We start from the raw sequence: 21,261 nt of genomic DNA, 5'->3' as shown, positions 1-21,261 counted from the left end.
GTTTAGATCATTAGACAGACAAACAAACAAAACCAGGACCCCAGTAACTTTATGCAGAATCCCATCAATCTAAATTGTCACTGATGCTTGAAACAACCCTTGGGCCACCATGGTGAATAGTGCTGTCAGCATTGCTTAGCTGATGATGATGACAGTCTGGAGTTCCTGATGTACTCGTCTGAATATCTTGTTCTTTTGGATTGAATATCATTTTATATCACGGTGCATCACAAGCTGGACCAGGACTCTCATATGGTTCTGCATAGTCACTATCTTGTCCTTTTTTATTGAGGACATACTGATAAAACTCAGTGCAACAGATCTATGACCACTGGATGTTATAATGTCTGAAGATTTCTACATCTAGAAATATAAACAGATAACTCTAGCTTCCTGCCATATCGTGTCAAGCAAACTCTGTGTGAAGGATGAATCACAGGCTGCAGGTGTGTGTGTAAAAACATTTTCTCTTTGACAAATATCTTAAAGAAAGCGTCCCGATATGTGACTAACTAACTTAAAGGATGTGGGAGTTGTGTAAGAATCAAGGGGCCCATTTCCTCTTCTTCTCCTTCCTTGACGCTGCCATCTGGAAGTGGATGACATCAGCCTTTTTTCCTCTTCCCATAAACCCCCAGAGAGGGAGGGAGAATATTTCCTCGAGGCCGTGGACAGATAGAGAGAGAGAAGATAGTTTCCTCTTCCCAGAATTCCTCGTACAGTGCGGCTCAGTTCCCACAACGCCGTTTGTTTGTCTTGACTCAGGTTCTTGTCGTCCCTCTGGAAAAACCCGGCGTGCACTTGTCTCGGGTGCGGCTCTCGCTCAACCGCAGAGTCTTTGATCTGTGGCTCTGTCAGCTCATCGTAGTCTTCTGATCGTGTTTATGGACTCTGGAATAATGAAGCTGATCCGTGTTTTTGTAGCTCAGCGGACTGTTTCATAGTGAAAGGTTGATGTCGGGTCAAGACTGAGGCAGCTTCAGGACACTGATGTGAAATTCCTCCATCATGTCTGGGCGCGCCGCTCCGCCACGAGCTTCTGTAACTCAGCTTAACCTCTCAGAAGCGATTTTTAACCTGCATGAACGAAAAAGTGAAAAACACTTAAAAGAATGAGCATGTAAAGAAAAAAAGAGAAATCACATTATTGACAGTTTCTCCCTTGATGTCATCTTGAACTCCTTTTTAGCTCGTCATTTATTTGTCACATTTTTATGTGTTGATTTACGGAACTTCCTATTTTGCCACAAAAAGCTCACCAAGAAATAACAGATTAAGTTCATCATAAGTCGATTGAAAAAACGACTTAATATAAATGAATATTGAATTACTTTTAGATCTTTTTTATCCACTAGTATTTTCATGAAAGACTGTGAAAATACCAGCCCATTCCCCTGAATCTGCGTACTAATAGCACAACTTTAGACCTTCAAATTTCATGCCAGGACTTTGGTCAGGACTTATGATAGACACACAATAACAAAAAAGACACAAAATTAGCAAAAAATATGTAAAAATCAACAAAAAAGACACAAAATGACCAAAAGAGACACAAAATTACCTAAAAAGACACAAAATTACCTAAAAACAATATGTAAAAATGACCAGAAAAAAAAGTAAAAATTACCAAAAAAATACACAAAATTACCAAAAATAGACACAATATTACCAGAAGAGAAACAAAATTACCAAAAGAGAAAAAATACTACCAAAAAATATGTAAAAATCACCAAAAAAGACAAAAAGAGCAAAAAAGACGTTCCCAGCAGAACGGCGTTGGTGTCCCATGTTCCTGCATCACAATTTTCATTCACTTCCAGTAGTCACGTCATCCTGGTAACTCCTTCACTTCCAGCCTTTACATCATTTATTTCCTGTTTAAACTGTCTTTTAGAGCCTAACCAGGAGCCCTCACCTTAGAGAAGTGCACAAATTCAACCAAACTGCAGATTTTTGTTAAAAAATACAGATTATAACACAGATGGTCTAAATGTTTCCATCTTCATATTGAGGACTTTTGCAGATTGTTTCCCTCACAGTTCACAACCAGCACAAATATTTAACAGTACTTCAGCTTTGGAATTCATGCAAAAAAAGAAAAAGAAAAACCAAAAACATACTTTGTCAGAAAACCTGGTGTGCGATCAGCACAAAGGAACCGAGCCAAAGTCCAACTGGAACCAGACGGAGATTTTTTCAGACGTCTCGCTGCTTTTGAAACAGAATCCGGAAATTCTGGTTTGTCTTTTCTTCTCTGTAATCACCTTATGGCTGTTCTGTGCGTCTGGGATTGATATAGACAAAACATGTAATATAATATAAAAGGAGACTCCTTTATAATTAGCTCTGGAGCTGTTTTACCATCAGGGATCATCAAATTAATCCACACTGAAAATGAATTAGACCTGAGACACGGTAAAAATGTCATGCATCACTGATGTGCAAGAATCCGCACTTCCCCTGCTGACCTACATCTGCTTCACACAGCAGACATGATGACTGGAAACAGTTTTTTATATTAATACATATACTCAAATAAAATATCTCATTTTCTCCTGGATAACAAAATGACCAAAAAAGACACAAAATGACCAAAAAAGAGATAAAAAGACACAAAATGACCAAAAAAGAGATAAAAAGACACAAAATGGCCAAAAAAAGAGATAAATAGACACAAAAGGACCAAAAAAGACATAAAATGATTTTTAAAAAAGACACAAAATGAGCAAACAAATACATTAAATGATCAAAAAAGACAAAAATAATAATTAAGAAAATCTTTCTTTTCTTACTTTAAACTGAGTGCTGATTGTAAATTAAAGCACTTTATCAATAATACATTTATCAGTATTTGTAGGGTCCAAAAGTTTTTTTCTGTTCATGACCTTTTAGAGAATAAGGACTGTCAACTTTTCGTCTTCTCGTAAGAGCAAGTCTCGTTTTTTTGTTGAAACCTTTCGAGGAGAAAATCTCCCCATCGCTCACACTCTTGTCCTGGATTCAAGAATGTTGTTTTGCTTTCCTGTGGAGAGTCTGACGTCTTCCAGTCCGACTCTGAAGTCACGACTCACAGCCATGAAATATCAACTCCTGTAAACTTGGGAGGCAGTGGGAATAAAACCGGAGCGCTTCTAACTCAGTCAAACGTCCCAATGAACTCAAAACAAAACCAGCGAGTCGTGGCAGGTCGCCTGCAGAGCACATTATTATACTGACGCAACAGTTGATGTTGATGTGTTGAAGAAATGTTCCAGAATGTTATGAGTCTGGAATGAAACACTGGAGCATTGCAATCTAGAAATTATGTTATATCTTTGGACGTTGACTCCCTCGACACCAGACTCCACTTAAATAACAGATTTAGGAGTTTAATTTCAACACGATGGAAGAAAATGAAATACAGTGGCTATTCCACAAAAATCAAAAGCCTCATGGATTAATTTTACAGGAAAACATCTTCTAAATTAACTTCTGAATAGTTAAATATAGATTGTTTAATAAGTGTATACCATAGACCGTATAAAACACAACATCGGCGCTGTGATGTCACCGATTTGGTTGTTTTCTCTGGTTTTGAAGCCTTGAGTTTGGTTAGCTGTTGCATTTAGCTCAAAAATAAACAGTTGATTTCTTTTCAAACTGATTATGTTCATCATTATTTGACTAAAAAAACAATTTAATAAAAACAAATGTTGAATTACTTTTGGATCTTCTTTATTCACTAATATTTTCATGAAAGACTGCAAAAAAACAGCCCATTCCCTGAATCTGCGAACAAATTATGTGACTTTAGACCTTCAAATTGAAGACACAAAATTACAAAAATGTAAAAATTACCAAAAATATGTAAAAATGACCAAATAAATACATGAAATTACCAATTCAGATAAATTAGTACCTGGAGTGCAAAGTGAATTTTTTAAACTAAAACTAAAAAAAGGAACATTTACACCAGAGTACATAAATGAACACAAAAACAAGACAAACAACATATACATGCTGGTCAGCTAATAACGATCAAAATAGAAAAGCAAGATCCTTATCACCGAAAAGAAAAAAAAAACATTCCAAAGCCACTAAATACATATTAAAACAGACACATCTAAATAATTCAGTAAGTCCGGAATGGCAGCAAAAACCAACCCATCACCATGTGCAAAAATGATTTTTTCAATTTGGTAAGAGAACCAATTAAAGAGCATCTTAATAGAGTGTCTTTTTGTCCAACTGAACTCTGAAAAAGACTTTTATGCGACCTAAATGTTAAAATCAAGTTTGATTCAGTGAAAACACATTAAGAAAAGTTCTGATGAAAACTCACAGTGCACTGTGATACGACCTCTCAATCATAAGGTGCACTATAGCACGCCCTGCTTTATCATCTGTTTGAATGTAAATGGACCATCATTTACTAAATAAACAACATGTTTTTTGAAGAAGAAGACTTGAAACTAACAACTGAGACCATGAACTCATGATGAGAATGTTTACTGAGGTCGCAAATCAAGTCAGAAGTCGACTCATATTTCTATTTAATTTACTACAATCTGACTTCTTCTTGCAGCCGGAGGAGTCGCCCCCTGCTGGATGTTAGAGAGAATGCAGGTTAAAGTCACATCAGCATCTGCTTCACTGTTCAGGCATTTTTATGCGTTTGAATCAGAATCAAGAATGCTTCAATAATCTTCCTCTTGTGAGGGGAAAAAAGAGCCTAAAGTCATTTGTATTCATTATGATTTATGCAGGTTGCACTGACTTTATAACACTGATTCCAGCAGGTTTATAGACGTCCCTGAACTACTTTAGTTTCACACATTTTCTGCTTTAGAGCCAAACGTGTCCATCTGTTTGGAACATGTTTTTTTACCTGAAACACACAAGAAGGACTTTACTGATCCCTGCTGCAGGTACGCTCGTCTGTCGGCTGGATTTATACATAACAGGTGGCTCAGAGGAAAGTTATGAAATTATGAATATAAAAACACCGAAGCTCTAAGTCAGTGAGTTATTTTTTAATAGAAAACAGGGCTACAGGGATATTTAATTCACACAATCTGTTCTTGTGTTTTCCTTGTGATTGTTTTCACCTCGACACATTTCAGTGAAATCTGGAGACATGAAAACCTCCACAGAGTAAATCAAAACAGTTGCGTGAAAGAACAAATGTTTCCCTCCTGCATCGTCAAAGAAAGAGCGAGAGATTTAGTGTCTCTTGATGCTCTCGCTTTTATCATTTCCACCCACCTGAGTACTTTCACATGTTGTCAGAGGACCAAGAATGTGTGTTGTCCTCCTGCTGAGAAACAAGGAAGGAAATGTTCCAACATGTTTCACCTCCGAGAAATGTTTTGTGTCAAATATGCAAAAAATTAAATAAATAATGCAATCAGCTGGTGAGTTAGATCTTGAATGCATCACTACATGCCAGTTTCATTAAAGGCAGATTTTGTATGCAAACGTTTCATATTTTGTAGATATATTAAAGCCACATTGAGTTTTGTCTCACACACACATAGACTGAAATGATTAGTTGAATTTACAGAAAAGTTCTCCCAAAAAAAAATGTAATTTTCAAAAGTAAAATACCCCCAAATTATCTTGTTCCACTCAAATGTGAATAACTTCTGTGTAAAGACTTAACACTTTCAAATAACGTGCAATGCAGACGCCAAAATCCAAGTCTGCTGCAGATGATACACAGTGTTTCTAACAGCAGCACTTCTGTCTTTTGTTGGATGTTTTGTGCCTTTTTTGGTCATTTTGTGACTTTTTTTTGGGTGATTTCGTGTCTTTTTGGGGTCATTTTGTGTCATCATAGAGGTTATTTTACGTCTTTTTTTACGTCTCCTGGTGAAAGTCCTAGATTGTTTGACTTTCTCCCACCATAACTGACACTCATTCACAGTTATTATGGCCACTAGAGGGCGCCACTAACTCCATACGGAGACGGGGAAGGATTTGTGATCATATGCATGCATAATTGGGTTTTGGCGTCTGCATTGCACATAATTTGAAGTTCTAAGATTGCGTTATTTGTACTAGGGCTGGGCGATATGAACCAAAAGTCATATCCCGATATATTTAGGCTGAATATCAATATACGAAATATATAGATATTTTTATCGCAAAGTGAAAGCATATGTTCAGTCAAAGCCAAATATGACATGTCACAAGTTTTATTGAAACAGTTTATTTAAGTGAACATAAATATTGTATAACAACAGCTCCATAGAGTGCACATTTAAATAAATAAAAATTCTTAAATAAAATAGCCTATGAAATAAAATAGGCCAATCTTTTTCTGAAATAAATATATTTATATGAGTAAAGAATAACGAACACTACAAAATATGACAAACCCTAGTAAGGGCAGCATTTATATATAAAGAAAGGAATAAAAATGTAACTGTATCGATATATGCGATATGGTCTAATCACATTTAAAAATACATTGATATATTTTTTATATGGATATATCGCCCAGCCCTAATTTGTACGCAGATTGAAGAGGTTGGATTGGTTTATCTGGATGATGCAGTACAGAAATCAGAAACATTCTGGAAACAGAGATCTCTTAACACATGATGAATGTACTTAAACAAGCAGAAAATGTTGCCATTTAAAGCTTGCATTGGAATTTAAATGTTACATCAGTAGGAAAAGAAAAGTTTGTAACATATGGAGGCAGAGAGGAGAAGAGTTCAGAGTTCAGAGGGGAAACAGGATAAAGCTGATTAGATCAGGGATTCTGACGGTGATATATGAATGAAAAAGAGACCTCCGGTTAGATTTCAGATTTAAAAAGCAGAGAGATATTAAGAGGACTTAATGTTGAAGTAATAAGATGACAGGAGGGATCAGTGGGGAGGGACGGATGGAGGGAGGGCAGTTATTAAATCATGGTGAGGATTAGAGGGCTGGCAGAGAGAAGCTGTAAAGCTGTCACCTCCTCTGGAAGGCAGACTCTGACAAATATCACGAGGAGAGAGAGAGAGAGAGGAGAAAAGAGGAGAGGAAGACTCGGGGGAGATGGAGAGGAGAGGAGCAGGTAGTAGGAGAAGGGTGAAATAAGGAGGATTAAGGGAGAGAAATATAGAGCAGGGAGGAGTAGAGGAGGAAATACTAAAACACAAAGTTATAAATAAAAGAGATGAAACAAGGAAAAGTAGAAGAAGTATTGCAGGGAGTAATGGAGTCAGGTCCACTCTCCTCTGCTGATAAATCAACCGGGCAGTTAAAATGAGATTTTTCAGCTTCCCCTCGAGTGGCCGGCCACATTCTCACCTCCTGCTCCTGTAAACACAATAAAACTACTTAATCCCCCCGAGCAGCGGCGAGGAACACTCTGTTTTATTCTGTGCGGCGCTCCGGGGAGACGGAGGTCAAAGAAAGCATCTGAAGCATCCAGAGGCTCCGGGGTTTACAGGCCGGGTCAAAAGTGTATACAGTGCAGCTCTGACTCGTCTTCTTTCAACTCAAACTCAACACAATATTTTCCATATTTAGGAAGTCCATTTTCAACTCTTTATTCAGTCTTTATTTAAACATCGGAAGCTCCGCACAAAGAGTCGACATTTCGGAGCGAAAACAGTCTATTTAAGGAGCTGTAGGATGTAGGTTAGAGGGTCGATCTCTCACTCTGCATCTCTCCGTCTGCACGAGCAACAACACACACAAGTAAAAGTTAAAAACAAGTTAAAACACTAAATCTGAGGGAAATTATCTTACTTCATGGACAGATAATTTCGTTTGACAAGATTTCTTGAATTAAGATTATTAAATCTAGAAATAAGCATGTTGAATGCTTAAAGTAAGAAATTAACTCTTAAAACAAGATTGGAGATGGACCGATATATCGGCCAGCCGAGGCCTATAACAAGATGCACATTGTTTGCTATCCAACTGTTATTATGTTTTATTTGTTTTGTTAATAAATGTTTCTTTTTTTGTTTAAATTGAGATTGAAATCGTAACATTTGTTATCGTTTTGTCATTTTTATCATGTAAATTGAGGGAGAAAAGGCAATATGGGCTTCAAGAAGCCTAAAAAAAAATCAGCAGCACATATCAGGGATCGGTTAAGACTGATGTCAAAATAATTGGTATCGGCATTGGCCTTAAAAAACCTGTATCAGACGACCACTAAACAAGATCAATTAAAGCTGCAAGCAGCGATGAACTGGCCCGAGCAGAGAGCACTGCAAATTATTTGTTTCTTATTAAGATAAAAAAAACTTTAGCTTTAGAAGTGTTACATAATTTATCTTGTTTTAGGAGTTAATTTCTTATTTTAAGCATTCAACATACTTATTTCTAGATTTAACTATCTTAATTTCAGAAATCTTGTCAAGTGAAATTATCTGTTAATGCAGCAAGATAATTTCCCTCAGATTTAGTGTTTTTATCTTCTTTTTAGACACCCCTTTTTTGCAGTGCAGGAACAAATGTAGAAGCTGGATTAATTCCTCGCCACATTTAAACGTGTGTACTGATGGAGGTGCAGACGTGGCGCAGCTTGTTGTGTTGTCTCATTGTTTGGCTGCAGCCCCCGCCGTGCAGCAGGAAGAGGAAATAAAGATGGTCCAGCTGATAACCATGGGAACTTTTCCTCAACAATGTCATCCACGTCTGCTCCTCTGTGTGTCACACTTTATCAGGACATCTCGTCGAGTGTTTGTTAAATCAGGTTGTTTTCAGCTGGTTTAAAGGAGCTGCAGCTGTGACAGTCGTTGGTTTCTCTGAGTAAAAGATTGTGTCCAGTGTGTTACAAGTGAAACAGAATTGACATGTTGTTGGTGTGACTCTATCAAGCTGCTCTTCTCTTCAAAGGATACTTCAACACATGGCTTTGGCTTTCCTCTGTGACAGACGGCAGTCTGAATTCACAACAGTTGTAAAAGATTCCAGTGGTGACTCATAGTTATGGCAGGAAAATGTGTCAAAAACAATTTTACAACAGTTGTGAGTCACCGGCAGTCAGAGGTTTGGACTGTGTGTGACCCAGGAGACGCTGGTGAGGAGAGGAGGAGACATTCTGACTGCTAATCTCTCCCTCTCTTGATGTGAGCAGGTCAGGTTTTATTTCATGCATAGAAACGGCGGATACACTAAAAAGAGGCGCGAAAGGGCAACAGAGACATAAAAGCGCAAAATGCCCCAAAACTGTAACAAACCTACAACAAAGAGACACAAATTACCATAAAGAGACGCAAGACACAATTCACATTGGATTTCCACCCAGACTCATCTCATCTGTAAGTCTATTTAGCCTACCTAACTTTCAGAGTTTTAAAGTGCGCTACAAGGTTCGATTTACCAATAATATTCTAATAGTTTCCAGCGTATATCAATGTTCAATGTGTATGTGATGGATGGTGTGAATACTTTATGAAAAGTAAGTGTTTTATGGAGTTGCAGACATTGTAGTGGTCTGTAATGTGCAAATTCTGTTAGTTGCAATTAGCATGCTAAGCGGAGATTTAGCTTTATTCACTTCTGATGTTGCATTACTATGTAATTCAGGGATGACATTCATGTTGCTTAGCGTAATGCCCATAATCATTTGATATGAGATACTTACATGCAATATAGTATATCAGCTAATTGGATTCATGTTAATGTACTTTTAGTGCAGCATACTGCATAATGTGCTATCTCACCATTAGCATGCTAACGAATACATACTTCCTATGGGCACTGTACTAGTTCCAAGATAACAATAAACGTTCTGCTCACACCAACATGTGAAACTGCAGCACTTTTTTTCACAAATTAATTCTCAAGTCATCACTGTGATTAGTGGACCCACTCACAGGACTGCAAATCTAACCAAGTTAAACTGTGAACTTTGAGAGTAGCTGCAGATCGTAGTGCATCAGCTTTGTTGCAGCTTCCACTTATCACTAATCACATATGTGTGCTATGGAATCTACTTCTTTTGTCAATTAAAAGATAACACATTTCCTCCAGATTATGACTACATTTTAAAAAGTCTATTTATTTAGATTTAGTATGTTGAGTTTCCCTGTGTATGAAATGTGCTATATAAATAAAGCTGCCTTGCCTAAATATATACCTTCCATTTGTCTCTTACACAGTGAGCTGTTAAATCTGTCTGCAACACATTTAAACTTCTGTCTGTGCTCACAATGGAAGCTTTATAATTAACCATATTCTCAGTGTTTCAGTTCATATATTCAGAGTCAGGAAGCAAGATACAAACCTGCCAGAGCTAAAGTGAATATTTTATCCTTGAATCATCTGTGTTCAGTGAAGTTTTTCTTTTTATAAGGAGTCAAAACGTTGACTAAAGGTTCTAATATTACAATCGTGTGTTATGATTTGGTCACAAGACATTCAGAAACTTTAGAAAAACCCCTTAATTTTTTCACACGAGCGTATCAAATAGTTTTGTAGTTAGATGTACAACAACACTGAATGTTTCACTTTGTCCTTTTTAAAAAAATATAAATGTAATAATCAGAAAGTAAACAAATCAGTGTCCCCTGTGACTTTCAGCTGACCTCAACATGAACCAAACAAACAACACAAACAAACTGTTTCGGTCGTCATCCGGACGCCTCACTGCATTGTGTTATAGTGAGAGAGTGTGTTTGTGTAGCTCAGGTTTATGTGTGTGTGTTAACATGAGTGTTTGTCACTAGTGTGTATTCAGTGTGTGTTTGTGTGTGTGTGTTTAAATCCAACAGACAGACAGAGGAAACCAACGATGAGTTTCCTTCAGGGATTTATTTAAAAGCTCTTGTCAACACCCAAAGTTTCCTTTGGGACAAAGCAGGCACACAGACACACACACACAGACACACACACACACACACACACACACACACACACACACACACAAACAGTCTGTATGTGAGATGAGCGTAGAGGAAGAGACAGTTTGTGTCCCGTCTGTCTCTCTGACGGCTCTGAGGAGGTCGTTTCCTCAAGTCAAGTGTTAAACACAAACAATGATGATGTGAAACACACGATGTCGTCACACTTACTTGTTGTTTGCAGATATATTTAAAATGCAAACAATATTATTAATCACATATTGACTCAGACGGAGGTGTGGATTATCATTTCAACACAACAAGAAATAAACTAGTTTCTTTCTGTCTCCTGGATTTTGTTATTTAAAAGTTATTTACCCTTTACTGCAAATATACTTTAGACACCGCCTATTTTAATCTCTGTTTTCTCCGTTTACTCCCTCCCTTTCTGTCCCCGTTTGTTTAATCCAGTAAATACATCCATTAAGGTTTGTCTTCCTTCTACTTTATGAAACAAACTGAAACCCTCTACAAAGATCCCTTGCAGAGAAAAGGATGTTTAAAGTATGTCTAAATTCCCAACGAAGCAGTTTATTAAATTAATAAAGAGGATAATCTGTCATCACCAGGATTTACAAAGGAATGCTTTTAATTTGAAAGGGTTTTATCCCTGGGCTGTGACTCAGTGGATGAAAGGTAGAAGACGTTAAGGGCTGTCATTAACTTATGAGTCATCCACATCTGTTTTTAAAGTCTGTTAGTAGCTTTAAGGCTTTGAAACGACAACAGGACATTAATTTAGGATTGTTCAGTGTAAAAGAAACGAGACACGCCTTCTTGTTGATGCAGTGCAGAGATGTCTTCATGCTGTACTTGAAACTGTAAATAAGTACATAAATAAATCCCCCCTGAGGTGACGTGGTTTTAGATTTCGTGCTGCACGGATGAGAAGTGGAGCAGCTCTCAGACTGTGTTTCCTCTCTCAGCAGGCGTCTGTCCAACCTGTTGAGCTCTTTAAAACCTGTTGACAAGATGCAAGCCAGTCGGCCGTGTGATCGATCATGGTGAATTATCTCATGATAACACGGTCAGTTTCTCCTGGAACCGTTCCTGCAGGCTCTGCAGATTACCACCTGAAATAATTTCACGCTTCGGCCACAGTTGCAGAGTTTTATTTCAGAGAATTTACCAAATGTTGTGTTGTCCTCGGGGTGGATTCCTGAACCCAGGAGCCCAGAGCCCGTTTGAGGTGACTGTTAATAATTGTTGTTGCAAAGTGAATCAAACTACAAAGACATGCAAGAGTAGGCTACTACAGATAGAAATAAGGTTCCCACAAAGACATGCAAAAGGACTAAAAAGAGGCACAAAAGGAAAAAGAAATGCAAAGCTACCACAAAGAGATACTAACTGACCAAAAAAGGGACAATATAGAGTTACAAAAAATCTATAAAGAGGGGCAAAATGACAACAAGGAGACACAAAACTACAACATTGATACAAAGAAGATGATTATAAAGAGGCTTAAAACAGCAACAAAAAGATACAAAACAACTACAAAGATGCACAAAATGACAAGAAAAAAACTACTGCAGAGATACATGTATGCAAATGACTAAAAAGACCCATAAAACAACCTCAAAGACACTGAAAATGACAACAAATAGACACAAAAGTAGCATGAGGACACACAAAATACTCACAGAAACCTCGCAATGATGCAAAACGACCCTAAAGAAACCACAAAGAAACTGAAAAAAGACACAAAACTAACACAAAGAGATGCAAAAAGACCACAAAGACACACACAGTTATCATAAAGACTGAAAACGACCATGAAGAGACACAAAAGTTCCAAGAAGACACACAAAATGCTCACATAGACACAGAACAGTCACAAAGAGTTGCAAAGCCCCCACAAAGACACACAAAAAGACACAAAATGAACACAAAGAGATTAAGAAAAACCCAACACAATGTTCATAAAGAGACACAAAACACTGAGCACAGCGGGTTGTAGCTGCACATGTACTTCCTGTCTGCAGAGACTGGTCCAGGTGTCCACTGAGGACACAGAGTGCAGAGGGAATGTGGGAATAAATCAGAAAAAGAAAAACTCTTTTCTTTGGTTTGTTTGTTTTGTAAATGCAGTGATTCGGTTAGACGTCACGTTGGGAAACTTATTGGTCCCAGTCGCAGTTTGAATGTAATTATGTGTGAGGATCGGATTCTTCATGGTTTTCAAAAATAAATGTTCTAACATGTTCTATTCAGATGTTTGATTTCAACATAACAAACTCAATCTGGTGAGTAAATAAATATAATATCAATATCAAATAACATTATTATTTCATACTTATGATGCAAGTTATAGTTTAACTCTCCTGACAGTGATATTGTTGTTTTTCATACGAAGTCTCAAACAGAAAGCTCAGCGCTCTCTCTCTCTCTCTCTCTCTCTCTCTCTCTCTCTCTCTCTCTCTCTCTCTTTCACTCTCTTTCACTCTCTTTCTCTCTCTCTCTTTGTTTCTGAGTGTGTGTGCTGTAGAAAAGTTTTATAAATGTGTCCTCTGGATGTTCTGCTGCAGCCAGGAGAACTCCAGTCAGTGTTTCCTCAGATTAACTCTTCCAACAGGAATGTAAACATCTCAAATTTCACTAACTAGTGCAGTACCCGTAGGAAATGCTGCACTAAAAGTACATTAACATGAACCCAATTAGCTGATATACAATATTGCATGTAAGTATCTCATATCAAATGATTATGGGCATTACGCTAAGCAACATGAATTTCATCCCTGAATTACAGAGTAATGCAACATAAGAAGTGAATAATGCTAAATCTCCGCTTAGCATGCTAATCGCGAATAACAGACATGCAGACCACTACAACGTCTGCAACTCCATAAAACACTTACTTTTCATAAGGTACCACACCATCCAGCACATACACATTGAACATTGGTAAATGAGTCAATGTGTGAGTCAATGAGGCGTGGAAATCCAGAGTGAATTGTGTTACTGACCAGGTGTAGGCCTATCACACAATGGGGCGGAGCTCCTCTAAAAGGCGTCCGATCGGAAACAGTGCATCCTACGTAAATAATGATATTTTGAAAAATGTATTCAAAAATCTTCAAAATCGAGGATGCACACCTTCGTGCAATGCGCAAGCCACATATGAAATCTGAGGTCAGTCTGACTAACGGTCAGCGAGATATGCTCTACACACACACACACACACACACACACACACACAGTTCTTGCTTTTATAGATGGATAATGTATCTTTAATCTCTGCCAAAGTAAAGTTGCTCTAGAAATGTCTGTTAGGGTAAAATATATGGACATGTTGGATGGTGTGCCAGAGTGTTGTGCTTTTTCTCCCCTGAGGATGAATCTTAAAGAGATAATTTAGGATTTGGGACATTAAGTTGAATCAAATACTTGCCAGTAGTGTTGTGGATGCAGAGATTCCTTTCTGAGCTCCGGTGTCGGAGATCTGGCCGGTTCTGATTGTAGTAATATAACTATGTCATTGTATTTACTGGCTTTTTCAAGAAACAGAATAGTGCCAAGTGAAGTTGGTTTCTGATATGCATGAGGATTATTGTTTTGTGGTGGAATGGGTGACATTTCCTTGTAGTTTCGTGACCTTGCCAGCTTGCAGAACTATCTATTCTACGAGTCAGCAGCCAAACTCACAGCTCTGTTGGAGCCTGTCGAGGCGGACCTCCTCACAATGACAGTGATCCATTCAATACTTTTTAAAAGATATTTCACCGAACATTAACTTAAAAGTGGTGGTAGTCAGCATCATCTGGGAACCATGAGTGTTTACACAAACCTTCCTGCCAGTACAGCTGATAGTTGCTGAGATAATGGTCCTAACTGCTGCAGGGCCGAGCTGCTGTCAGGCCTGAGATGAAAAGTTGAATCAATGTTTGATGAAACACATTAACCATGACATTAATCAGTGTCTCTTCTCCCTGTTGTTCAGCTGCAGTGCAGACTGTGATGTGACCAGCTCCGTCTTCTCTCCACATCAGTGAAGATCAGTCAGAGATGGCAGCGGTTGTTCCTGCAGCCCTGCAGGCGTCAGGAGGGCTGAAGTCTCCTCTGATCCTGATGCTGAGCGTGCTCCTGCTGCTGTGGCTGCAGCCTGCACACTGCAGCACGGCTACAGAGCCTAAAGCCTGGAGGCAGACCGGACCACGGCTGCAGCTCTCCCACTCAGGTAGGACGCACATCAACAAAAGAACACACTGAAAACATGGCAACACAACAGATCTACGGTCAGTCATGCAGGAGTCCACGTTACTGATGTCAGTTCTTGCTTCTATTGTGGGGGTGGAGTTAAGCTCTTGTAAATATGGGAGCACAAAGTTGACTGCTTTAAGAGCTTTTTATGCAATTACAGTATTTTTTTTTACTGTAATTGCAGTAAAGTAGTAAAGTAATTGCAGTAAAGTAGCAGTAAAGTAGTAAAGTAGGGCTCCTGTGTCTGCGGCCATGAGCAGAGTTGCCAACTCCTCAGTAAGGACAGTAGCTATTGGTGGTCCAAAAAGTCGCTAGAAGTCGATAATGACGTCATTGCCTAATTTGCATAATTTACCATGTGCACGTACTTGTAATGGACGCTGTAGGAGAGAGGAATAACATTGTGGGGAAGACAAAAAGTGAGTAAAAACACCCTAAATATGTTTAGGACTGCAACAGAGGGAGGACTTTGACGCTTTGACTCGTTCTTACCAGAAAAAGTCGCTAGATTTGTCGCTAGTCGCTTTATTGAAAATAGTCACTGGGGGGTCTGAAAAGATGCTGGAGCCAAGCTTTCACTTTAAAATTGGTCAGGTTATGTGACAGACAAAGATAAGTTATTAAGGTTTAACTCAAGATAGGTACTTGGAGTTTACTGGAGTAAACTGACCTTAAATGCAGATGAAGCTCCATTTTAAAAACTACCTGAGTATTTGTTAAACAGGCATTAAGGAAGATTTTTGACTCTGCTCCGTTTGAATCTTGTGTCTCTGTACTTGATAGGGCCTGAAATAGATTCTGACTCCTCATCTTCTGAACAGACACGTGACAGAGTTTCTGTCTACAGTTAATGTATTTTTTATTGCCCATAACTTCACCCATTCAAACACTTTATGCCTAATTTATATGTTTTGCGCTCCATTTGAGCAGCAGCATTAATCATGAACGTCATCCGTCATCGTTTTCCTCTGAGCTTTTGAGTAAACACATTAGGATTCAGAATGAATGGATGTTTTTAGGATCCATTCATTAAATTGTTGAACATTTTCAGGCTGTTTGTGGCAGACTGTTGCAGTGCAGAGAGACGAGCTGAAGAAGTCCGTCTGTGTATTTTCACATGAGAACGTGCGCCTCTCCTACTTTTACTTCCTCTCCTCACTTCTTGGTTCAGTGCCGATCAGTTAACATCCCGACTCGTAACGCTGCAATAAAACTTCAGTCAAAGCTAAATTATGTTCCTGATGAAAGTGAAGAGTTTGATTATTTCCCTGCTGTCCGATTTAATGAAAGTCTGCATCCAGTTGGAGGTTTTAAGCGGTAAAGTCATTTTCCCAGCGGACGTATATCTGTCAGAGAAAACTTTATAACACTATCGTAAAGATCAGTGAAGTAATGTCTCCTTGACACAGCTTCAAAAACAGTCTGCTGGATGTGGAAACCATAGAAATGTCCTCTAACATGAGCAGTTAAACTTACTTTTTCATTTCAGAAAGCACAGTGTTCTGAGGTCTCGGTTAACGTCAGCAACAGATGCTCTTCTGTGCAATAAAACACTTGATGGGAGCAGCAGGAGAGAATAAAGTGGGAGATTAACAGATTAACAACATGGGAGGTGATGTTGTGTTGAAGGGTGTCAGGGTGCCTGTAAAGGTTTAAGTGCCTCAGTAAGATTAGGAAGAAGAAGGTTAACTGAGGTTATTTCAGGACAGACTTCACATTAAGCAACTTTCTGCAAGAAAAGAAACAACTGCAGGAGCGTATTTGTTTCCCATTTCTTACAGTTGAAAGTTAAAACAGTGCAGTCTGCTCCAGCTCTTTAGATGTGAGATGAACAAAGACGAGAGCACAACTGTCACTGCTAGTGTCAGAGCAATGCAGTTGTTCTTGGCCTATTGATTCTAAAATGAGGAATGGTGAGGCTCATTGTTATCTTGAGGCAACAGAAGGCAACTAAGGCAACAAAAACCTGGTCTAAAGTCAGTGGCACAGTGTTCTTCTGCTATTTAAAAGGGCAGTTACGTCATTCAGAACATTAACAAAGTGTCAGTTAAGGTGGGAGGGAGGGGAGGTGGATGGTTCAAACTAACCCAGAACTTTCACCAGGAGACGTTAAAAAAATATATAAAATAACCATAAAATGATACACAAAATTAGCAAAAAATACATGAAATGACAAAAAAAGAAACAAAATGACCAAAAAATATGTAAAATTAACAAAAAAAGTCACACAAATTAGCAAAAAAGATATAAGAATGACAAAAAAGACAAAAAAAGGATAAAAGAAATGACACAAAATTACCAAAAAAGAAGTTTGATTACCATGAATTATGAAGAAAAGGCAGAAAAGCGTTGGTGTCCCATGTGAAACCAAAGACCAGCATGTGATTCAAACATCTCTTAACTTCCTGCATCACGTTTTTACTGAACTATGTCACTTCCAGTAGTCACGTCATCCTCAGCATTTACATCATTTAGTTCCTGTTTAAACCGTTTTTTAGAACATAACCAGGAACTGTTTGACACTAAACCTAGATCAATAGTATGTAGCCTAAATTCACAGAACGCTCCGTTCTGTAACGTAAGCCGCTAAACGCTCATAGGAGTCTATGGGTGGTGCTGATAAACAACCTATATTCTGTCGTTTAGGTTGGAGATCTGGTTGGCATGTGTTCTCATACGGCGGCTTCTCGACCCAGGGTATTGTTGTAGAGATGTGGCTTCCACACACTTGACCCCCTTCAGGTCACACTGTGAGCTCTGTCTCCACTGTTGCTGTTTTTAGGACTGACAGTGGCGTTGGCATCGTCAGCTGCTGCCCGACAACTGATGTGCTTTGAATTTCATATGCAGCCACTTTGAAGGGAGCACAGAGTTCACAACTCTGCTTGTTACACACACAGGGTCATGCAGCTCCTCCTCAGTTTTATATATTTTTAAATGCATTTGCTCATATACAGTCAAATTGAGTTGTTGATGTGACAGAATCTGCAATCCCAATCTGAATCTGCATGCAAACAGCAATGCACCAGCTGCAGGCACACCAGGGTTTTAAAGGGAATTGCAGGGAGTGCAACAAAGAAAAGGTGGACTTTTGCTGCCAGAGATAATTTACTGTATCTTAACTTCATAAAAACTTTTTTCTCCATCACATCCAAAAGCAAAAAGGGACAATTTTTAAACTTAAATAAAAATAAAGGTGTTTTTCACCATGAGAGCAGAGCACTGCACACACACTGCAGTGAAGTCATCTTCCAGTCTCTTTAACACACTTTTCCCTGAATATTCGCTTCCCGCTTGGCAACCAGCAGCACCAATGAAGCCAACAACTGTTTCCTCTCCAGCAGCAATTAGTTCAGGGAGGCTGGCTGCATTGTGTGGCGGTTAGTGAGATGTTTGTGTAGTGAGCAGTCTGCTGAATGAATGAGCGGACGGGTGAATGGAATTACTGAAGCAGCCACTGTGTTGTTCTTTACAAGTGAGAGGGGAGGAGGCTGGAATAATGAGGATGACGTGACAGGATTATGGATGTCAAATACTGCATGAATGTTACTGATACAAACAGGGCAAGAGGAAAGTCCCGACAGATGAAATGTCACTGTTATAAAATGGAGAGAAAGAGTTTAATATGAGGCAGGACCCTGGAGATTTTCCTTCAGAGGAAGTCATTTAGTGCATGTTTTTCAAGATGTAGTAACCAAAAACGATACGATCTTTAGAATGAGTTCACTCTTCAATTTGAAATCAGTTTGACAAAATAATCTAATTCAATTATTCAGTGTATTCAGAGTTTTTAACTGCATTTCACGGCTGTCATCGATGCATGTAACTGACTCGTTATTGATGTCCCACAGTGGGATCACACTAGTCGTGTTTCCTTTAGGGGGAAGAGTGGCCACCTGAAAGTCTCAGGCCACGCCCTCTCAAATGTACGCTCACTCTGCGTGTCTCCATTACAAAAAGCCCCCAGAGGGATTTAGACTCCGGAGGTGACGTATGGTTTCCGATCGTCACGTAATTGCTTAGTGACAGTTTCGACTGTGATCCATGATCACATACGCGACGGATTAAACATGGGAGACGCAGTAACCGGCATCGCTAACTGTGTCAGAGTGTCCAATGCTTGTTGTAATCAAACAGAGATCGCTAAGTGAACACCTCCTGCAGCAGCAACACATAAACACTGTACTGCTACAGAGCTAACTGTTAGCCTATTAGCAATTTGCAGACTGGACGCTAAGGGATTAACATCCCCACCGGCTCTGCAGCTGGGAGAGACTGCTGCAGGAGGACTGTGCCACTTCGACTTGTTCTTACTCTTCTTAACGAGCCCCGCGGATCCTTAAGAGAGTAAGAACGAGTCTCCAAAAGTCTCCAGTAACACCAGAAAAAGTCGCTGGATTTGTCACCAGTCGCTTTTTTGAAAAATAGTCGCTAAGGGGGTCTGAAAATTCGCTAAATATAGCAACAAAGTCATTAAGTTGGCAACACTGCTTTTCCGGCATTTACAATTGGCGTGTTGTTGTGGCGTCGAGTACTACGTCACATCCTGCTTAGCGTTTTATCCAATCAGAAACCAGGCTTCTGTCAGGGGAGAAAAACAGCCCTGCTCTTCAACAGGGGACGTGTAGCATCGGCCATGATCACAGACGTCACTAAATAGATTTGAAGATGAAACTTTATATCATTTGGTCTTATCGAGATGATGCAGGAGAGCATTATCTGACAGGTTGGTCCAGAAATATCTGCCATGGGTTCAACTGGGTTCAGAGTCGGTAAAGGCCGAAGCATTTCATTTTCACCATTTTATTAAAAAACACTTAATGAGCTCTGCAGGTGCATTAAAACATCTGCATTTCACATTTTCTCCACCTTATTTTATTCAGGTTTTTCCTGTATTTTGTCCCCTGTCTGTTTTCTCCCAGGAACTGGTAAAATTAGAAAAGGGAGAGAGAGAGAGAATATTGGACTGAATGAATGATCTTGTTGCTCTTGGCCAAATCAACTTAAATATGTTGTTTTCGTTGCCCTCAAGCGAGCAAATAATCAGCTCCTTCAGGTGGTTAAATTGTGTTAAACTGCACCCAGAACACTGATGTTTACCCCACTGTCAGGCAGTCTGTATAATAAATACAGAGTGAAATATTCAAACTCAAGAAGCAGTTTTTTAGGCAAGCACAATTACAAATGGAAAACTCCAGATGTGTCGTGCATCAGGTTACACTCACTTTCCCCGTCTGTGCCATCGTCCAGCTGCCGCTTCAATCTTCATCTGTGACTTTATTGTTATTAAGTTATGTGGATGTAAAAAAAATGCAGCACGTGTTTGTGTGATAAACCCAGAAGAAGTTTGGTTTCCTTCTACATCCTTTAAATCCGTTGATTTATCTTTTTCTTCCCCTAATTGTTTTCCCTCGAGAGCAGGTGACCTTTTTTTTCCGATTTCCCCAAAAAGCCGATATCTCACTCTGCAGCAGATCTCATGATGATGTCATGCTCCTGGTGTGTGCTGGTTTATATTGTGTGTGTTTGTGTGTTTGTGTGTGTGTGTGTGTGTGTGTGTGTGTGTGTGTGTGTGTGTGTGTGTCTGTGTGTGTGTCTGTGTGTGTGACCAACAGTAGCAGTAAAGTGAAGCTGTGAACTCCAGTTAATGAAGTACGACGTGATTCTCTCGCTGCGTTTGTAGCTGCAGGATCAACATTAGACAGACTATTAAGATTTTATAAGGCGGATACTCAGACAGGAGCTTCAGGGGCAGTGAACACACACACACACACACACACACATGCGCGAAGGGAGAGAGTGTGTGCGTCACCAGCTGACCCAGTGTCTGACCTGAGCAGGAATCCAGAGAGACCAGCCCTCATCCTGCAGGCAGGGAGACACTCTGTTACCCTTTAACCTGACCATGTGTGTGTGTGTGTGTGTGTGTGTGTTTGTGTGCACATCAGACAAAAACAGAGACAAAGAGGGGCGTATAACAAAGATCTCTACCTGTAACTTGTTTTTAACGCTTTATTTATTAAGTCATATTTCCGTTCTGCTCTGTTTTTTATCTTCAGGCCTCTGCAACACACACACACACACACACACACACACACACACACACACACACACATGTTGCCAAGCATCCATCAACTCTGCCTTAGTCTTTCTCACACACACACACACACACACACACACACACACATGCAGACACAGGTTTTGGCTTTCACATTTACAGAAA

The 21,261-nt window shown here is 39.2% G+C and overlaps 1 protein-coding gene across 1 annotated transcript in view; it reads left to right on the top strand.

Moving 5' to 3' along the window:
* Positions 1-21,261, top strand: part of si:dkey-49n23.1 (semaphorin-3D) — a 108,274-nt gene that overhangs the window by 28,945 nt on the left and 58,068 nt on the right. The window contains exon 2 of the mRNA XM_059329207.1: positions 14,779-15,015. Coding sequence (XP_059185190.1) covers positions 14,844-15,015 — 172 coding nt within the window. The 5' untranslated portion in view covers positions 14,779-14,843. The remainder of the gene's footprint in view (positions 1-14,778; positions 15,016-21,261) is intronic.

The sequence above is a fragment of the Centropristis striata genome, chromosome 3 (genome assembly GCF_030273125.1).
Source record: "Centropristis striata isolate RG_2023a ecotype Rhode Island chromosome 3, C.striata_1.0, whole genome shotgun sequence".
Taxonomy (NCBI): Eukaryota; Metazoa; Chordata; class Actinopteri; order Perciformes; family Serranidae; genus Centropristis; species Centropristis striata.
This window is presented reverse-complemented; position numbering and strand designations above follow the sequence as displayed.